Source organism: Carcharhinus amblyrhynchos, chromosome 32 (assembly GCF_965287045.1).
Source record: "Carcharhinus amblyrhynchos chromosome 32, sCarAmb.v2.hapA, whole genome shotgun sequence".
Classification (NCBI taxonomy): Eukaryota; Metazoa; Chordata; class Chondrichthyes; order Carcharhiniformes; family Carcharhinidae; genus Carcharhinus; species Carcharhinus amblyrhynchos.
In genome coordinates this window covers 6005394-6023655 of record NC_137355.1, presented here as the reverse complement: position 1 = coordinate 6023655, position 18262 = coordinate 6005394, and the positions used below count along the sequence as shown (strand labels likewise).

General features: G+C 50.8%; 1 protein-coding gene across 2 annotated transcripts in view; it reads right to left on the bottom strand.

The window, feature by feature from the left end:
- Positions 1-318: 318 nt before the first annotated feature.
- The window catches only part of LOC145360620 (annexin A2-like), a 33288-nt gene continuing 15344 nt past the window's right edge, over positions 319-18262 (bottom strand). For both annotated transcript variants that reach the window (XM_080215961.1, XM_080215960.1), the window contains exons 3-13: positions 17200-17287; positions 14456-14550; positions 12153-12266; positions 10105-10195; positions 8910-8992; positions 7367-7426; positions 5719-5812; positions 4502-4597; positions 2411-2460; positions 2205-2324; positions 319-855 (exon numbers count right to left, since the gene is read on the bottom strand). In XM_080215961.1, coding sequence (XP_080072087.1) covers positions 796-855; positions 2205-2324; positions 2411-2460; positions 4502-4597; positions 5719-5812; positions 7367-7426; positions 8910-8992; positions 10105-10195; positions 12153-12266; positions 14456-14550; positions 17200-17287 — 951 coding nt within the window. In that variant the 3' untranslated portion in view covers positions 319-795. The remainder of the gene's footprint in view (positions 856-2204; positions 2325-2410; positions 2461-4501; positions 4598-5718; positions 5813-7366; positions 7427-8909; positions 8993-10104; positions 10196-12152; positions 12267-14455; positions 14551-17199; positions 17288-18262) is intronic.

Below are 18262 nucleotides of genomic sequence, written 5' to 3'. Positions count from 1 at the left end.
CTGCCTCTCAGCGCCAGGAACCAGGGTTCAATTCTGGCCTCGGGTCACTGTCTGTGCGGGGTCTGCACGTTCTCCCCGTGTTTGCGTGGGTTACTTTGGTTTTCTCCTACAGTCCAGGTTAGGGTGCACTGGCCGTGCTAAATTCTCCCTCGGTGTACCCAAACATTCATCAGAGTGTGGCGACTAGGGGATTTTCACAGCAACTTCATTGCAGTGTTAATGTAAGCCTACTTTGTGATGCTACTAAATAAATAGAATAAATAAATAGATGCGGGATATTTAATTCTGCCTCGTGCATTAAAAGTCTCACCGCTGCGGTTGTGTTACGGTAATCACTGCATTTCTTTATTATGTATAAAAGTTCCATTCTGGTGCGAAGGCAGATGCATTTCCACACCAAGTTTGTACTGTACTGTACGCAACGCCATGTATTGAGAATATCTTAGCCAGCAAATCTCCTGCCTTGAGTCATGAACAAGCAAGCTGTTAGATCCATTTGATCAGCGAAACCCCCAGAACAGCCCCCCCGGGGTAAAGCCCAAGGTGAGGCTGTTGAGGGAGGCGCATTTTCCAGTTCACAGCAGTTGATCTATTGGCAGCTTTTCTTTCTTTTTTTAAAAAAACGACAGAGAATTTTACAAGCACAATCTCGTTACGGTATAACTATTGACGTTTACACAGACAGAATGGGGAAGGTTAAGTGGTTCGATCTGACAGGGGCTCCGTGCAGTCCTGTTCCTCGAGCCTGAAGCAGAGAGGACGCAGAACTGCTCTTCCTGCCCACGGCGAGACATTTTAATCATCACCTCCGCACAGAGCCAGCATAACCCGCTGGTAATCCCCTTTTGTGGCAGACTGGAAGACAACAAAAAGCACCGGTCAACGTACAGCTAATCAGCAAGCTCGCTGAGGTTAAGGCACGTACACACTTAAAAACGTAAAGCTGTGAATCAATCCGAAATAAAGAAATGGACAGGGTATCACAGTGGCACAGCGGTTAGCACTGCTGCTTCACAGCGCCAGGGACCCGGGTTCCTATCCCGGCTTGGAGTCTATGTGGAGTTTGCACATTCTCCCCGTGTCTGTGTGGGTTTCCTCCAGGTGCTCCGGTTTCCTCCCACACTCCAAAGATGTGCAGGTTAGATGCACTGGCCGTGTCAATTTGCTCCTTCGAGTCCCAAAATGTGTTAATGAAATGGCTTGGCCATGGTAAATGAATGGGGTTATGGGACATGGCAAGGGCTGGGTGGCATGGCAGTCGGCGCAGAGTCAGTGGGACAATTGGCTTCCTTCTGCACTGCCAGGTATGTACAAACAGCTTGGTGCGCAGGCACCACCAAATAGGCCAACACTCATACACGTACGCTACTTGGAACAAACACCAACTGGTATATGCGCCACCCAGCATATACACGGTCAGGTATGCACACTGTCCAGTACACACACTGCCCGGTATGGACACGTACACACACACACACACACACACACACCAAGAGTACCAAGGGTGTAATAAACTCCCCCAGTAATCTCTTTGAATACCTGTGGCAGCCTGTGTAGGCAGAGGCCACTCAGAGGAGTGGGCTGTTGGGTAAGGTGGCATTGGTGAGGCTGAATTTAGAGTATTGTGTACAGTTTTGGTCACCTAGTTACAGGGAGGATGTAAATAAGATTGAAAGAGTGCAGAGAAGGTTCACAAGGATGTTGCCAGGACTTGAGAAGCTGAGTTACAGAGAGAAATTGAATAGGTTAGGACTTTATTCCCTGGAGAATGAGGGGAGATTTGATAGAGGTGTATAAGGTGGGATGCGTATAGACAGAGTGAATGCAAGCAGGCTTTTTCCACTGAGGCTAGGGGAGAAAAAAACCAGAGGGCATGGATTAAGGGTGAAAGGAGAAAAGTTTAAAGGGAATATGTGGGGGGGATTCTTCACACAGAGAGTGGTGGGAGTGTGGGAATGAGCTGCCGGATAAGAAAAACTTTTAAGAAAAACTTGGACGGGTTCATGGATGAGAGGGGTGTGGAGGGATATAGTCCAAGTTGCAGGTCAGTGGGACTTGGCAAAAATGGTTCAGCACAGACAAGAAGGGCCAAAAGGCCTGTTTCTGAGCTGTACTTTTCTCTGGCTGTTCAGCCAGGGGCGGGGGTCGGGACGTGGTGAGCTCGGTGGTTCAGTCAGTGGGTTGACAGATGGCTCGATACTCACTGTGAGATACTGGTGCAGAGTCTGGCCAGTTTTCTTCTTGAACTCTTTCTTGATGAAGAGTAGGTCGATTTCAGAGCGTGACACCATGATCCGAGTTAACACGTCCCTCTTCACAGTGCTCTGCAGAAAATATCGCTCAGGTTAGCGTCTGCGGCCCTCCGAGCGGAACCTTTGTACAAAACTTTGCGCAAGTTGCAAGTGTTTACCTGGCATAACTTGTCAGCGAAGAACTCCGGTGTGTTCTGGATACATTGCACTGCAGGGAGAGAGAGAGAGAGAGAGAGGGACAGATATCGGAGCATTAACAGCTCAGCCTGATCCACATCATAGTCACAGGAATTAGTTACAGATCGAGATAAGTTTCCCAGGGGTGGCACGGCAGCACAGTGGGTTAGCACTGCTGCTTCACAGCTCCAGGGTCCTGGGTTCGATTCCCGGCTCGGGTCACTGTCTGTGCGGAGTTTGCACATTCTCCCCGTGTCTGCATGGGTTTCCTCCGGGTGCTCTGGTTTCCTCCCACAGTCCAAAGATGTGTGGGTTAGGTTGATTGGCCGTGCTAAGAAATTGCCCCTTAGTGTCCAGGGATGTGTAGGTTAGAGGGATTAGTGGGTATAATATGTAGGGATAAGGGGGTAGGGCCTGGGTGGGATGGTGTTCGGTGCAGACTCGATGGGCTGAAGGGCCTCTTTCTGCACTGTAGGGTTCTATGATCTATGAGAACCTATACAGAGAGGAACAGGAGGAGGGCATTCAGCTCCTCAAGCCTACTAGACAAGAACTGGAGGCAGCCCCTCCCTCTCCAGCCTGTTCCACAGGAACAGACCGTTACGCTGCCATGCAGCTATACCATGGCCAGTCTGAATTTAACGCCAGCCTATCGGCACTATCTAATTCTAGAATTGGGTGGTTGACATGTCCCACAGGGCAAGTCAGACATGCAGTAATACTGCTACCAAAGTCTTTCACCATTCTCCCCACCACTCTCACCCTGGTAACCGAAATATCATTACCATAAGCCTGGTTATCTGGTATACAAGTTAACAGGAGCAGCTAATAGAATAGGAGCGTACTGATCGGTTTCTGAGCCCTGTCTGGAGACTCAGAGTCATCGAGGTTTACAGCATGGAAACAGACCCTTCGGCCCAACTTGTCCATGTCCATGCTAGTCCCAATTGCCTGCGTTTGGCCCATATCCCCTCTATACCCATCTTACCCATGTAACTGTCCAAATGCTTTTTAAAAGACAAAATTGTACCCGCCTCTACTACTGCCTCTGGCAGCTTGTTCCAGACACTCACCACCCTCTGTATAAAATTTCTCCTCTGGACCCTTTTGCATCTCTCCCCTCTCACCTTAAACCTATGCCCTCTAGTTTTAGATTCCCCTACCTTTGGGAAAAGAGGTTGTCTATCTAGCTGATCTCATTATTTTATAGACCTCTATAAGCCTAAGTCTCCAATGCTCCAGCGAAAAATTCCCAGTCTATCCAGCCTCTCCTTATAATTCAGACCATCAAGTTCCAGTAGCATCCTAGTAAAGCTTTGCTGCATTGTTTCTAGTTCAATCATGCCCTTTCTGTAACAGGGTGACCAGAACTGTACTAAGAGACTGACAGGATAATGAAGGGGATGGATAGGGTAGAGGTAGAGAGATTCTTCCCGCTCAGAAAGGATAGCAGGACTAGAGGGCACAGCCTCAAGATAAGGGGGGGGGCAGTTTAGATCGGAGTTGAGGAGGAACTTCTTCACTCAAAGGGCGGTGAATCTCTGGAATTCTCTGCCCGTTGAAGTGGTGGAGGCTGCCTTGCTGAATATATTTAAGTCACGGGTAGATAGGTTTTTGATAGGCAAGGGGAATTAAGGGTTATGGGGAGAAAGCGGGAAAGTGGAACTGATCCACTTCAGAACAGCCATGATCTTATTGAATGGCGGGGCAGGCTCGAAGGGCTAGATGGCCGACTCCTGCTCCTATTTCTTATGTTCTTATGTAACTGTACGAACACACTCACACTGAGTGTGTGGTCCCAGCACTGAGAGGGTCATGACTGAGCTTTGACAAAGGGTCATTTGGACTCGAAACATCAGCTCTTTTCTCTCTTTACAGATGCTGCCAGACATGATGAGATTTTCCAGCATTTTCTCTTTTGGTTTCAGATTCCAGCAGCTTTGCTCTTATCCAGTGGTTAATCAGTGACCCTTTCCACCCTCTAAACCTGCCCTGGGCCCAGCACTGAAAGTGAACAGTGGGGGGAAAGAGAAAGACAACAGCAACTGGATAAAACGTTAAGTCGCACTTACCCAGGCTGACAAAAGTAGTTTTCAGATCACTCTTGACCTCTTTTTTAATGCTCTCAATCATGTCGTAGCTGCTGTAACACCGATACTTGGCAAACACTAAGCAGCAAAAGCAAATTCAAAGATTAAACTCATGCTAATGCACCATCACCGGAGAGATTTTTGCTAATTAATAAATTGCTTGTAAAAACTCACAATTGCTAGAAAATCTTAACCACTGAAATCTAATCATTTCTGGTGTTGGTTATACTGAGGAATGTGAACAGATTCAAATCAAATTTAGTACAGATTAGTTTAAATATTATTCATGTACTGTACATGTGTGCGTACACGCATGCTGGTTCACTATCCCTAGTGTGTGCATACAGACATCTGCTGGTGCACTCTCACTGTACCATGTGTGCATGTTGTTATGTTGTATGTCTGTGTGTGCGTGTTGTGTGCACGTGATGCTTCACTATCCAGGTGTCCTGTCTGTGTGTTTGCATGTGCAGCGTGTAAGGCTGTGAGTGCACATGTGTGGATCACTACTCCTGCACAGTGTGCAAACGCATGTGCAGTGTCCACATATGTATTCATGTGATTACTGTACTCACTGTGTGTGTATGGGAGGGCTGACTATTACTGTACTCAGTGTGTGTGTTGGTTCACTGTTACTGTACCCACTGTGTGTGTGTGTGTGTGTGTGTGCTCGTGTGTTGGTTCACTATTACTGGTGCGTGTGTGTGTGCGTGCGTGTTAGTTCACTATTACTGGTGTGTGTGTGTGTTAGTTCACTATTACTGGTGTGTGTGTGCGTGTTGGTTCACTATTACTGTACTCACTGTGCCTGTGTTCACTATTACTGTACTCTGAGTTCACTACTACTGTACTCTGTGTGTTGGTTCACTATTACTATATCCATTGTGTGTGTGTGTGTGTGTGTGTGGATTCACTGTTACTGTACTCACTGTGTGTGTTTTGGTTGGCTATTACTGTGCTCTGTATGTGTATGTGTTGTTCATTATTACTGAACTCACTGTGTGAGTGTCTGCAGGTTCATTATTACCGTTGTGTGTGTGTGTATGTGTGCAGCTTAATTATTACTGTACTCACTCTGTGTGTGTGTGTGTGTGTGTGTGTGTGTGTGTGTGCGCGCGCACACACGCGTTGGTTCACTATTACTGTTCTCACTATGAGTGTTTCTTTGCGGTCAAAGCTGTACTGTGTTGTTTTATTACCTCTCTGGAGGTGAGGAACGCTCCTCTTGGTCATTATGGCAATCCACTTTGGAACATCTGTTTTACTATTCTTCACCCCAGCATCGTACAGCTCCTGAGGAGGAACATTTTTGAGACGTGACCATTGACTTCCCTCAGGAGTTAATGCAGTCCGTTTATTCTCCCGAGCCCAGGACCAGGCTTTTACTCTGGAATTTTCACCTCGGTCTGTTCTGTCTCAGGCCTGAGCTCTGTCATTCCGTCCCCAGCTTGTAATTTAATCCCTCATCGGTCTGTCAATCTCGGCCTCTGCCCCGTACCCCTGTCCCCAGGCCTCCGCTCCGTACCCCTGCCCCCAGGCCTCCGCTCCGTACCCCTGTCCCCAGGCCTCCGCTCCGTACCCCTGTCCCCAGGCCTCCGCTCCGTACCCCTGCCCCCAGGCCTCCGCTCCGTACCCCTGCCCCCAGGCCTCCGCTCCGTACCCCTGCCCCCAGGCCTCCGCTCCGTACCCCTGTCCCCAGGCCTCCGCTCCGTACCCCTGCCCCCAGGCCTCCGCTCCGTACCCCTGTCCCCAGGCCTCTGCCCCGTACCCCTGCCCCCAGGCCTCCGCTCCGTACCCCTGCCCCCAGGCCTCCGCTCCGTACCCCTGTCCCCAGACCTCCGCTCCGTGCCCCTGCCCCCAGACCTCCGCTCCGTACCCCTGCCCCCAGGCCTCCGCTCCGTACCCCTGTCCCCAGACCTCCGCTCCGTACCCCTGCCCCCAGGCCTCCGCTCCGTACCCCTGTCCCCAGGCCTCTGCCCCGTACCCCTGCCCCCAGGCCTCCGCTCCGTACCCTGCCCCCAGGCCTCCGCTCCGTACCCCTGTCCCCAGGCCTCCGCTCCGTACCCCTGTCCCCAGACCTCCGCTCCGTACCCCTGTCCCCAGGCCTCCGCTCCGTACCCCTGTCCCCAGGCCTCCGCTCCGTACCCCTGTCCCCAGGCCTCCGCTCCGTACCCCTGCCCCCAGGCCTCCGCTCCGTACCCCTGCCCCCAGGCCTCCGCTCCGTACCCCTGCCCCCAGGCCTCCGCTCCGTACCCCTGCCCCCAGGCCTCCGCTCCGTACCCCTGCCCCCAGGCCTCCGCTCCGTACCCCTGCCCCCAGACCTCCGCTCCGTACCCCTGTCCCCAGACCTCCGCTCCGTACCCCTGCCCCCAGACCTCCGCTCCGTACCCCTGTCCCCAGGCCTCCGCTCCGTACCCCTGTCCCCAGACCTCCGCTCCGTACCCCTGCCCCCAGACCTCCGCTCCGTACCCCTGCCCCCAGACCTCCGCTCCGTACCCCTGCCCCCAGACCTCCGCTCCGTACCCCTGTCCCCAGGCCTCTGCATCAGCGGAGGTGAAACTATTGATTGTGTGAGAACCGTATTCTGAGCATAGCCACAGATAGTTCAAGACCCCCCATCACAACCCTAGCCCCCTGCAAAATGGGGGGGTTGGGGGATAGATCAATGGTGGTGCTCGTGTGGCAATAAGCCCCAGGGCTCGAAGTTACCCACACCCAGCCTGAACCTGGATCACATGCTGCCCCCCCATCCCATCCCATAGCGATGTCAGTGATTCTTTCATTGACTGGTCGAGTGAGTGGGAGACAGAGATTTATTTGACCGTGTGCTGCTGCGTAGGAACCTACCCGGGCGTCGGAATCAATCAGCTCGTGGTCAATCACATTGGAGGGTTCAGACCGATTTCCCTGTGCACAGAAAGATCACATGAAACGTCACTCACCACCACCATCAAACTCAAGATTCGTGTTGTAAAGGACACAAGATTGCAGAACTTGGACAAAACAGTGGCACAGTGGTTAGCACCGCTGCCTCACAGCGCCATGGACCTGGGTTCTATTCCCAGCCTTGGGTCACTGTCTGTGTGGAGTCTGCACATTCTCCCCATGTCTGCGTGGGTTTCCTCCGGGTGCTCCAGTTTCCTCCCACACTCCAAAAGATATGAGGGTTCGGTGCATTGGCCATGTTAAAATTGCCCCTTGGTGTCCCAGGACGCGTAGGTTAGAGGGATTAATGGGGTAAGTATGTGGGTTTATGGGGATAGGGCCAGGTGAGATTGTCAGTGCAGACTGGATGGGCCAAATGGCCTCCTTCTGCACTGGAGGGACTCTATGATTTCTTGCTATTTCTATTTGTTGTCCGTCGCTAATCGAACCCCTCGAGAAGGTGATGGCAAGCTGTCTTCCTGAGCCACTGGAGTCCGTGTGGCGTAGGTACACCCACAGTGCTGTTAGGGACGCAGTTCCAGGATTTTGACCCAGCGACAGCCAAGGAACGGCTGATATGTTTCCAAATCAGGGCGGCGTGTGGCTTGTCGGGCGTAATACTGAGCCCCCTTAAGGGGCGAGGTTTAGGAGGGTCATGTGACCAGTTCAGCCAATCGGGCGGAGGTGGTCAACTCCTGGCTCTGAGCACGGACTCCCCCAGGCAGTCTGGAGTTGGAGTATTCGAGATCATCTTTCTGATCTCGATAGGTATTCCAGTTTATAAATAATTCTTTCATGATTCCACTTTTTCCAAGATATTTCAGAGGGGAGTTTCCAGTGGTGGTGTTCCCAGGCCTTTGCTGTTCTTGTAGGGGTGGTGGGTTTGGGAGGTGCTGCCTAAGGAACTTTGGTGAGTTGCTGCAGTGCATCTTGTCGATGGTACACACGGCTGCTACTGTTCATTGGTGGTGGAGGGATTGAATGCTTGTGGAAGGGGTGCCAATTAAGCAGGGCTGCTCTGCCCTGGATGGTGTCAAGCTTCTTGCACCCACCCAGGCGAGCAGAGAGTATCCCACCACATTCCTGACTTGTGCCTTGTATTGTCGGAGACAGGTACTGGGGAGAGTTAGTCACTGCAGGATTCCCAGCCTCTGTCCTGCTCTGGTAACCGCAATATCCACATGACTGGGTCCAGTACGGTTTCTGATCAGTGGTAACCTCCAGGATGTTGATACTGGGGGGGGCTTCAGTGATGGCAATGCTATTGAAGGTCGAGGGGCACACCTGTCTCTTTGCCTGCCTCTAGGGGATTCAGGGAAATTCCCACAGAAACGGTGCCGGACCCAGGCTCAGCCATCCCGGCATTCCTCGTTGGAATGGCCAATCCGGAACGAGTGGAGCTAGAGACTGGGAGAAGCGAGCAACGAATGCAAGTCTTACATTTGAAAGGTCAATTGGGATATACCTCTGCTAAGGCAAGGAGAAGATCGCGGAATTTCTGAGATGTATCATCTTTGATGTCCTTAACCATGTCCTTCTTCTTGTAAACTGCAGAGAGGAGAATTTAACAGTCATTCAGCGAGCAAAAATGGGTCTCTTTCTGGTTGAGGGAATGTGATGAGTGGAGTGCCACAGAGATCAATGCTGGGGCCTCAACTTTTTACAATTTATATAGTGACTTGGATGACGGGGCTGGAGTTCAGGTGCACGGTTCTGTAAACGTGGAGTTACAGGTAGATATGGTAGTGAAGAAGACTTTTGGCATGCAAGCTTTCATTGAGTGTAGAAGTTGGGAAGTTATGTTGCCATTGTACAGGATGTTGGTGAGGCCGCACCTGGACTATTGTGTTCAGTTTTGGTCACCTTGCTTTAGGAAAGCTGTTACTAAACTGAAGAGTGCGTAGAAAAGATTTACAAGGATGTTGCCTGGATTCAAGGGTCTGAGTTATAGGGAGAGGTTGGACAGGCTCGGACCTTTTCTCTTTGGAGCGTAGGAGACTGAGGGATGACCTTATAGAGGTGTATAAGATCATGAGAGGCATGGATAGGGTGAATGCACTCTGTCTTTTTCCCAGGGTTGGGGGATCGGGAACTGGAGGGCAGAGGTTTAAGTTAAGGGGGGAAAGAATTAATGGGGATCTGAGGAGCAACTTTTTAAACTGAGGATGGTGCGTGGAAAGAGCTGCTGGAGGAAGTGGTTGAGGCAGGGACATTGAGAACATTTAAAAGGCATTTGGACAGATACATGGATCGGAAAGGTTTCGAGGGATATGGGCCAAATGCAGGCAAATGGGGTTCACATTTTGGACAGTATGGACCAGTCAGGGCCAAAGGGCCTGTCTCCGTGCTGTAGATTCAATGATTCTACGGTTGCTAAATTTGCTGATGGCACAATGATCGATAAGAATATAAATGGTGAAGAGGATGTAGGAGGCTACATCAACAGGTTAGGTGAGTGAGCAAATGGAGCGTAACGTGGGCAAGTCTCAAACTGTCATCTCAAGTGGCAAGGGGAGAGTGTGGGAGTAAGACGTTGAGATAGAAGATCGGCCATGATCATATTGAAAGGGCTGAATGGCCTCCTCCTGCTCCCACGGTTCTGTACCATCAGGAGGGGCTCGGTATGGGTGGGTGTTTAAACAGGATCTCTCCTCACTTACGCTCTCCATAAGCCGCTTTCATGTCCTGGATTTGCTTGTTTGTACGCGAGCACAGGATCTCAATCAGAGTGTCCTCGTTGGTACCCAGACCCTGTCAAAAAACAGATTTCAAAACCTCATTTCCCCCCCCATGCTAAATATTCAGGCAAGTTTAGCAGCACAGTTTACTGAGCAGAAACTGCAAACTGTTTTATGGCTCGCAACAGGAAGGGAACTGGGAGACGAAACCCTGGGATCTTCCTGTGCCGGGGAAGCCAGGGTCCCGGTTACACCTGCCCGCTAATGATTGCACCCCCCCCCCCCCGAATTTCGATCGCACCTCTCGCAGTCACAGCCAGCAGCCACCAGAGGGCACATTGAGCAACTCAGAGGGGTTCAGGCACCAACTCCCGGCACTCACCCACCCTCAGAGAGAAACAACAGAAAACAATGATCTGTAGCACACTGTCCCGCCCCGAGATTAGAGAAAGCTCTATCGCTGAGTCACGACAGTGCTCCTTTCACACAACCGGGCTGAACTTGTTGATCTAAGGCCTTAGAGCAAGATGCGGAGATGCCGGTGTTGGACTGGGGTAAACACAGGAAGAAGTCTGACAACACCAGGTTAAAGTCCAACAGGTTTATTCGATAGTAAACACCACAAGCTTTCGGAACGCTGTTCCTTGGTCAGGTGAGTGAAAGAACTTTCCACTCACCTGACGAAGGGGCAAAGCCCCGAAAGCTAGTGGTGTTTACTATCGAATAAACCGTGACCTGGTGTTGTGAGACTTCTTACTGTGTTTACCCCAGTCCAACGCCGGCATCTCCACATCATGCTCTAAGGCAGCCAGCAATGGACTAATGTGACGTGAACGAGTGTGTGAATGTGTGTATTGTGGTGCATTCCTGTTTCTAGTGTGTGTACACAAATGTGCGTGCACAAGCATGTGTATACGTGCGTGCGTGTGTGCGCACGTGCATGCATGTGTACATATGGGACACACGTGTGCACTGCCTGTGTGTGCACACTTGCATGTGTGCGTATTTATGCGTGTATGGACTAATTTTATAGACAGATATATATATGTGTGTGTGGGTGTGTGTGTGTGTGTGGGTGTGGGGAGACGATGGCCTCGTGGTATTGTTGCCAGACTATTAATCCACAAACTCAGCTCATGTTCTGGGGACCCGGGTTCGAATCCTGCCACAGCAGATAATGGAATTTGAATTCAATAAAAAAAAATCTGGAATTAACAATCTGCTGATGACCGTGAAACCATTGTCGATTGTCGGAAAAATCCATTTGGTTCACTCATGTCCTTTAGGGGAGGAAATCTGCCGTCCTCACCCGGTCTGGCCTACATGTGACTCCAGAGCCACAGCAATGTGGTTGACTCTGAATTACCCTGGGGCAGCTAGGGATGGGCAATAAATGCTGACCCAGCCAGCAATGCCCGTGATCCACGAATGAATAAAAAGAAGTGTGAGCATCTGTGTGAGAACGTGTGAGCACGAGAGGTAAGGGTATGAGAGTGCGAGCGTCTGGGAGCATTAGAGAGTGTGTGCATGAGAGTGAGAGAGTTTGTGCATGCTGCAACACCTGAGTGTGAATGTCCAACTCAGAGGGTCAATCTGTGAATGAGAGTGAGTGTGAGTATATGTGTGTAGAGTGAGTCTGTGTGAGATGGAGTGAGTGGGTAAGTGTTACTGTGTGTGTGAGCGTGAGCGTGGCAGTGTGAGCGTGAGCAAGATTGGCCTCAGTTTTGATTGTCTTGGTGCTTTCTCCAAGCTGTCAGTCACAGCACTCCATATCAGGGTAAGAGACTGTTGGAGGGTGGGTTTGGTGTGGAATGGTGGGAGGGAGGGGAAATGGGGGATGGAAGGAGAGTAGGGTCAGGAAGGGGGAGTGGAGTCAGATTGGGAGAGCGGGTGGGGGGACAGCAGGGTGGGAAGAGGTGAGAAGGAATTCTGGATTTGGAGCCTGACAGCAGATACACCTCACCTCGTGATTTCAATCCTCCACCATTATCCCATCTAATACCCTCCCCGCCTGCTTGTTGAACCCTCACCTTGACAGCTCCTTTGATTTCAGAAGCGTCGTACTTGGCTGGGGTCTTCATCAGTCCCAGGATGACAGACCTGAGAGGCTCCGAGAGGGCACGATGCAGGACCTCCTCCAGATTCTACAGATACAAAACGGTCAACAATCAACAAACGGTCAAACCCAGAGGAAACCCACGCAGGCACGGGGAGAACGTACAAACTCCACACAGACAGTGACCCAAGCTTGGAATCGACCCTGGGTCCCTGGCGCTGTGAAACAGCAGCGTCGCTAACCACTGTGAGTCGAAAGTTTAAGAGCAGAATTATTGTACAGAAGAAACGGTCCCAGAAATATTTCAAAAATTCAATAGTAATAAGGAATTTTTTTTTTTACATAAAATCAAATTACTGCGGATGCAGGAATGCGAAACCAAAAGAGAAAATGCTGGAAAATCTCAGCAGGTCTGGCAGCTTCTGTAAGGAGAGAAAAGAGCTGATGTTTCGCGTCCAGACAACCCTTTGTCAAAGCTAAACGGCAAGAGAAGCTAAATCCAGAGGGTAAGCTGTGACAGGTGAAGGTGTGATGTGGAGATGCCGGCGTTGGACTAGGGTGGGCACCGTAAGAATTCACACATCACCGGGTTAAAATTCCAACAGGTCTTTTTGGAATCACGAGCTTTCGGAGCACTGCTCCTTCATCGGGTGAGTGGGGTGATGGGTGGGGGAGGGGTAAAATTGAGAAGGGGGAAAAGGGGAGCAAAGGTAAGAAAAGGGGGATAAAATAGGGAGAAAGAGTGGGGGGGAGGAGAAGAAAAATAAAGAAAGACAATAAAGAAATGAAAGGTAGAGAACAGTAAAAAAATTAAAATAAAAACAAAGTTTCTCTGGCCATTCATACTTTCTATTCTCTCTCTGGGCTACCATTAGCAGCATTTCCCCTGGTTTCTGTGGCTCTGACTCATCTTTCATTCCCTCCCCCTGCAGTATAAATATCTCCCACTTTCTCTGCCTTTTAGCTTTGACAAAGGGTCACCTGGACTCGAAACGTCAGCTCTTTTCTCTCCTCACAGAGGCTGCCAGACCTGCTGAGATTTTCCAGCATTTTCTCTTTTGTTTTCAGGCATGTTTATATGTTAGAAATATATTTACGCAGTACGACAAATCCTGGTAAATCACCTCTGCGCCCTCACCACCCCCCTTAAGCCAACAGACAGTCACGTAGGAACCATGCAGAGGGTGTGTGACTTTGCAATACCCGTCCTCTTTGGTCCTGGTACGTTTACCCGCTGGAGCCTCTCTACTCCGATCAACAATAACCCACAGGCTACTGCTGAGGTTCACCCAGCTTTTGCTATTGCCCAGTGAGGAACCACCAAGGACCTCAATGGATTTGGCTGGGGTTTTGGTGTTATTCTCCAAGTTAACCCCCTCCCCTCACTCTCTGCCAGTCCCGTACTGTGGAAGGTAAAGGATTCTGATTGGTTCTGCACTTTAGTGACATTAACTCACTTGACATCAGCACACCAATATCGTGTTACGGTGACAATTTCATCTATTCACCTGAAATTAATTCAGATTAACCGTCTGCTTTTTGTGATGAGAAGAAATGGGATTTCTGGTTACTTCATGTTCATCCCTCTCCATTTCTTCCTCCTCCCCATTTCACCCTCCATCCCACCTGCCTTCCCCTCCATCCCTCATTTCTCCCTCTCTAACTTTCCAATCCCCATGCCTCCCGCTCCATCCCCCGCGCCCCCCTCCTCCTCCATTTCTCCTTCGCCATCCCCATGCCTTCCCCTCCCCTCCTATTCCTTTCTCTCCATGCCTCCCTCCTCTCCTGCACCAACCACAATTGCACCCAAGTCCTATCCCCATAACCCCATGCATTTACCCTAGCTAGCCCCCCTGACACGAAGGCACTGATGCTAAGAGGCAATTTACATGGCCAATCCACCTAACCTGCACGTCTTTGGACAATGGGAAGAAACTGGAGCACCGGGACGAAACCCACGCATACATGGGCAGAATGTACAACTCTACAGCGACAATGAGCCAAGTCGAGAATCGAACCCGGGTCTCCACTTCCTCCCCTCCTCTTCCCTCTCCCTACTTTCCCTCTGTTTCTACTTCCTGTTTTCCCCTAGGAAGAGACGGAGAGGGAGGCGCGGGGGACCGTGGAGAATGCCTCCCTCTCCATTCACCTCCTGTCTGATCTTTGACCTCACTACCTGACAACCCGCCTGAGTTGGCCAATCATGAGGATGTTTTAGATTCTGCGTGCCCACCTGATGGAATGTCTAATGTTCTGCTGGAAAAGGGGGGGACTCACCTTCTTCGTTTTCCTTTCGAAGACAAAAGCAATGTCTTGTCTTTGAGCGTTGCTGCGTTTTGTCAATATATCGATGATGGTGTGTTCATCGATGCCTAGAACAGAGACAGAACATTCCAGTCACTCCATCAGCACTTTGGCTAAACTCCACAGGACAGGGCTGAGGCCGTGACCTCAGGAGATTCCAATGCCTCTGAGAGCCAACGAGGTCCATGTGAAGTGTAGTCACGGTCGCAACGGAAGGCACAGCAAGATCCCACAAACCAGTAGCAGAACAATGAGAATATATTCTGGAAAATAGCAGACGCGACGCTGGAGCTTTTTCGTCTGCACTCATCAGGGCAGACACAAGAATACCAAATTTCAAAGTGAGCAAGCATGAGAAAAAAGGGTTTTGATTGGTCAGCAGAGCGGAAAGGGGTGGCATAGAGATTAGCACTGCTGCCTCTCAGTGTAAGGGACCCGGGTTCAATTCTGGCCTCGGGAGAGTGTTTGTGTGGAGTTTGCACATTCTCCCCATGCCTGCGTGGGTTTCCTCCGGGTGCTCCGGTTTCCTCCCACAGTCCAAAGATGTGTGGGTTAGGTTGATTGGCCGTGCTAAATTGCCCCTTAGTGTCAGAGGGCTTGGCAGGGTAAATATGTGGGGTTACGGGGATAGGGCCTGGGTGGGATTGCTGTTGGTGCAGGCTCGATGGGCCGAATGGCGTCCTTCTGCACTGTCGGGATTCTATGATTCGACAATCGGTTGTGGCCACGAGAATGTTCCAGTGACTAGAACGGTCATTACAAGGTCATGAAGACAGCTGACTAAAGTGAAGCGAGAGAAAGGGTCAAGGGATAGGCATAACATCAGAGAATGCAGGCAGAGGCCATCCAGCCCATCGAACCTGCACCGCCAACAATCCCACCCAGGCCCTGTCCTAATCCCGTAACCCCACGTATTCACCCTCCAAATCCCCCTGACACTCAGGGACAAATTAGCATGGCCAATCAACCTAACCCGCACATCTTTGGACTGTGGAAGGAAACTGGAGCACCTGGAGGAAACCCACGCAGACACGAGGAGAATGTGCAAACTCCACACAGACAGCGACCCAAGCCGGGAATCGAACCCAGGACCCTGGCGCTGTGGGACAGCAGTGTTAACCACTGCGCTACCATGCCGCAAATAACATCCCAAAAATACTTGTAAGTAAAGAAACGAAAGAAAGCGAGGAACTTAAAATAATTACAATCGACAGAGATACAGTCTTGAGAAAACTGCTGTAATTCCTCTATTCAAGAAAGGAGGGAGTTACAGGCCAGTTAGTCCAACATTTCCTCAATGAAAATGAAAGAATATATTGTTAAGCAGATTATAGCGGGGCATTTCGAAAATCTCAATCCGGCAGAGTCAACATGGTTTTGTGAAAGGAATTCATGAGGACTAAATTTATTAGAGTTCTTTGCAGTAGCAACATGTAACACAGGAGGAAACCTTCCAGATGTGTATACTGGAATTCCCACAGGGAGAGTGTACCGGGATTGCCAAAGGGAGTGTGCACTGGGATTGCCAAAGGGAGTGTGTACTGGGATTCCCAAAGGGAGTGTGTACTGGGATTCCCAAAGGGAGCGTGCGCTGGGATTCCCAAAGGGAGCGTGCGCTGGCATTCCCAAAGGGAGCGTGCGCTGGCATTCCCAAAGGGAGCGTGCGCTGGCATTCCCAAAGGGAGCGTGCGCTGGCATTCCCAAAGGGAGCGTGCGCTGGCATTCCCAAAGGGAGCGTGCGCTGGCATTCCCAAAGGGAGCGTGCGCTGGCATTCCCAAAGGGAGCGTGCGCTGGCATTCCCAAAGGGAGCGTGCACTGGGATTCCCAAAAGGAGCGTGCACTGGGATTCCCAAAAGGAGCGTGCACTGGGATTCCCAAAGGGAGCGTGCACTGGGATTCCCAAAGGGAGCGTGCACTGGGATTCCCAAAGGGAGCGTGCACTGGGATTCCCAAAGGGAGCGTGCACTGGGATTCCCAAAGGGAGCGTGCACTGGGATTCCCAAAGGGAGTGTGCACTGGGATTCCCAAAGGGAGCGTGCACTGAGATTTCCAAAGGGAGTGTGCACTGGGATTCCCAAAGGGAGCGTGCACTGGCATTCCCAAAGGGAGCGTGCACTGAGATTTCCAAAGGGAGTGTGCACTGGGATTCCCAAAGGGCAAATACACAAAAATGACAGATGAGGCCACAGTTCAGCATCTTATCAAAGAGGACACTTCTGATAGTGACTGGCATTCAGAGAATCACTACAGTGCAGAAGGAGACCATTGAGTCTGTCCCTGTCACAATCCCACTCAGGCCCTATTCCCATAACTCTCATTTATCCTGCCAATCCCCCTGACATTAGGGGCAATTTAAGCACGGCCAATCCACCTAACCCGCACGTCTTTCGGACTACGGGCTGAAACCGGAGCACCCGGAGGAAACCCACGCAGACACGGGGAGAATGTGCAAACTCCACACAGACAGTGACCCGAGCCGGGAATCAAACCCGGTTCCCTAGCGCTGTGGAGCAGCAGTGCTAACCACCGTGGAATCCCAACAGTGCAAAAGAGGCCATTCAGCCCTTGGAATCTGTACTGACCCAACCGTCTGACAGGGCAAATTCTGCAGTGTGAAGGAATTCAGTCAGAATTATACAAGCTAAAATAAATCAAGGAACAATTTTCCACCGGCACCGGCTCATTCTCAGAAATAGCCACAGAAGGGGGAGCTCACCGCGGGTTTCCAGTGCTTTCTGCAAGGCTGTTGCATCATCGTCCACAACAAAATCAGCAAAGGGTTTCACCGTGGCTCCATTCGAGAGCTAAAAGACAAGGACAAGAGTCAAACTCCTCCACTGCAACCCTGGGAATCCACTCATCCCAATCCGAGCATTTTCCCAGCTCATCCGGTCAGCAGGAATTTGCTTATCCCGATCCTGGGACTTCCCTCACTGCAATCCTGGGAGCTCCCCTCTTCCCAATCCTGGGTGCTCCCTCATGCCAAACACGGGAGCTCCCACATCCCAATCCTGGGAGTTCTCTTACGCCAATCCTGATATTTCTTCGATATTCCTGCAAATTGTATTTCTTACATGAATGGGATGGATAGGATAGAGGTGGAGAGACTCTTCCCGCTCAAAAAAGACAGTAGGACTAGGGGGCACAGCCTCAAGATAAAGGGGGGGGCGGTTTAGAACGGAGTTGAGGAGGAACTTCTTCACTCAAAGGGTGGTGAATCTCTGGAATTCTCTGCCCGTTGAAGTGGTGGAGGCTGCCTCGCTAAATATTTTTAAGAAGCAGGTTGATGGGTTTTTGATAAGAGAGGGGATTAAGGGTTATGGGGAGAGGGCGGGAATGTGGAACTGAGCCACGACAGATCAGCCATGATCTTATTGAATGGCGGGTCAGGCTCGAAGGGCTAGATGGCCTACTCCTGCTCCTATTTCTTATGTTCTTACATAACAAAGAAAGAACAAAGGAAATTACAGCTCAGGAACAGGCCCTTCGGCCCTCCAAACCTGCACCGACCATGCTGTCCGACTGAACTAAAACCCCCTACCCTTCCGGAGACCGTATCCCTCCATTCTCATCCTGTTCATGTATTTGTCCAGATGCCCCTTAAAACACACCACCATATCTGCTTCCACTACCCCAGCAACGAGTTCCAGGCACCCACCACCCCACTGTGTAAAAAAACTTGCCTCGTATATCTCCTTTAAACCTTGCCCCTCGCACACTTTAAACCTGTGTCCCTCATAATTGATTCTTCCACCAGATTATCCACTCCGTCCATGCCC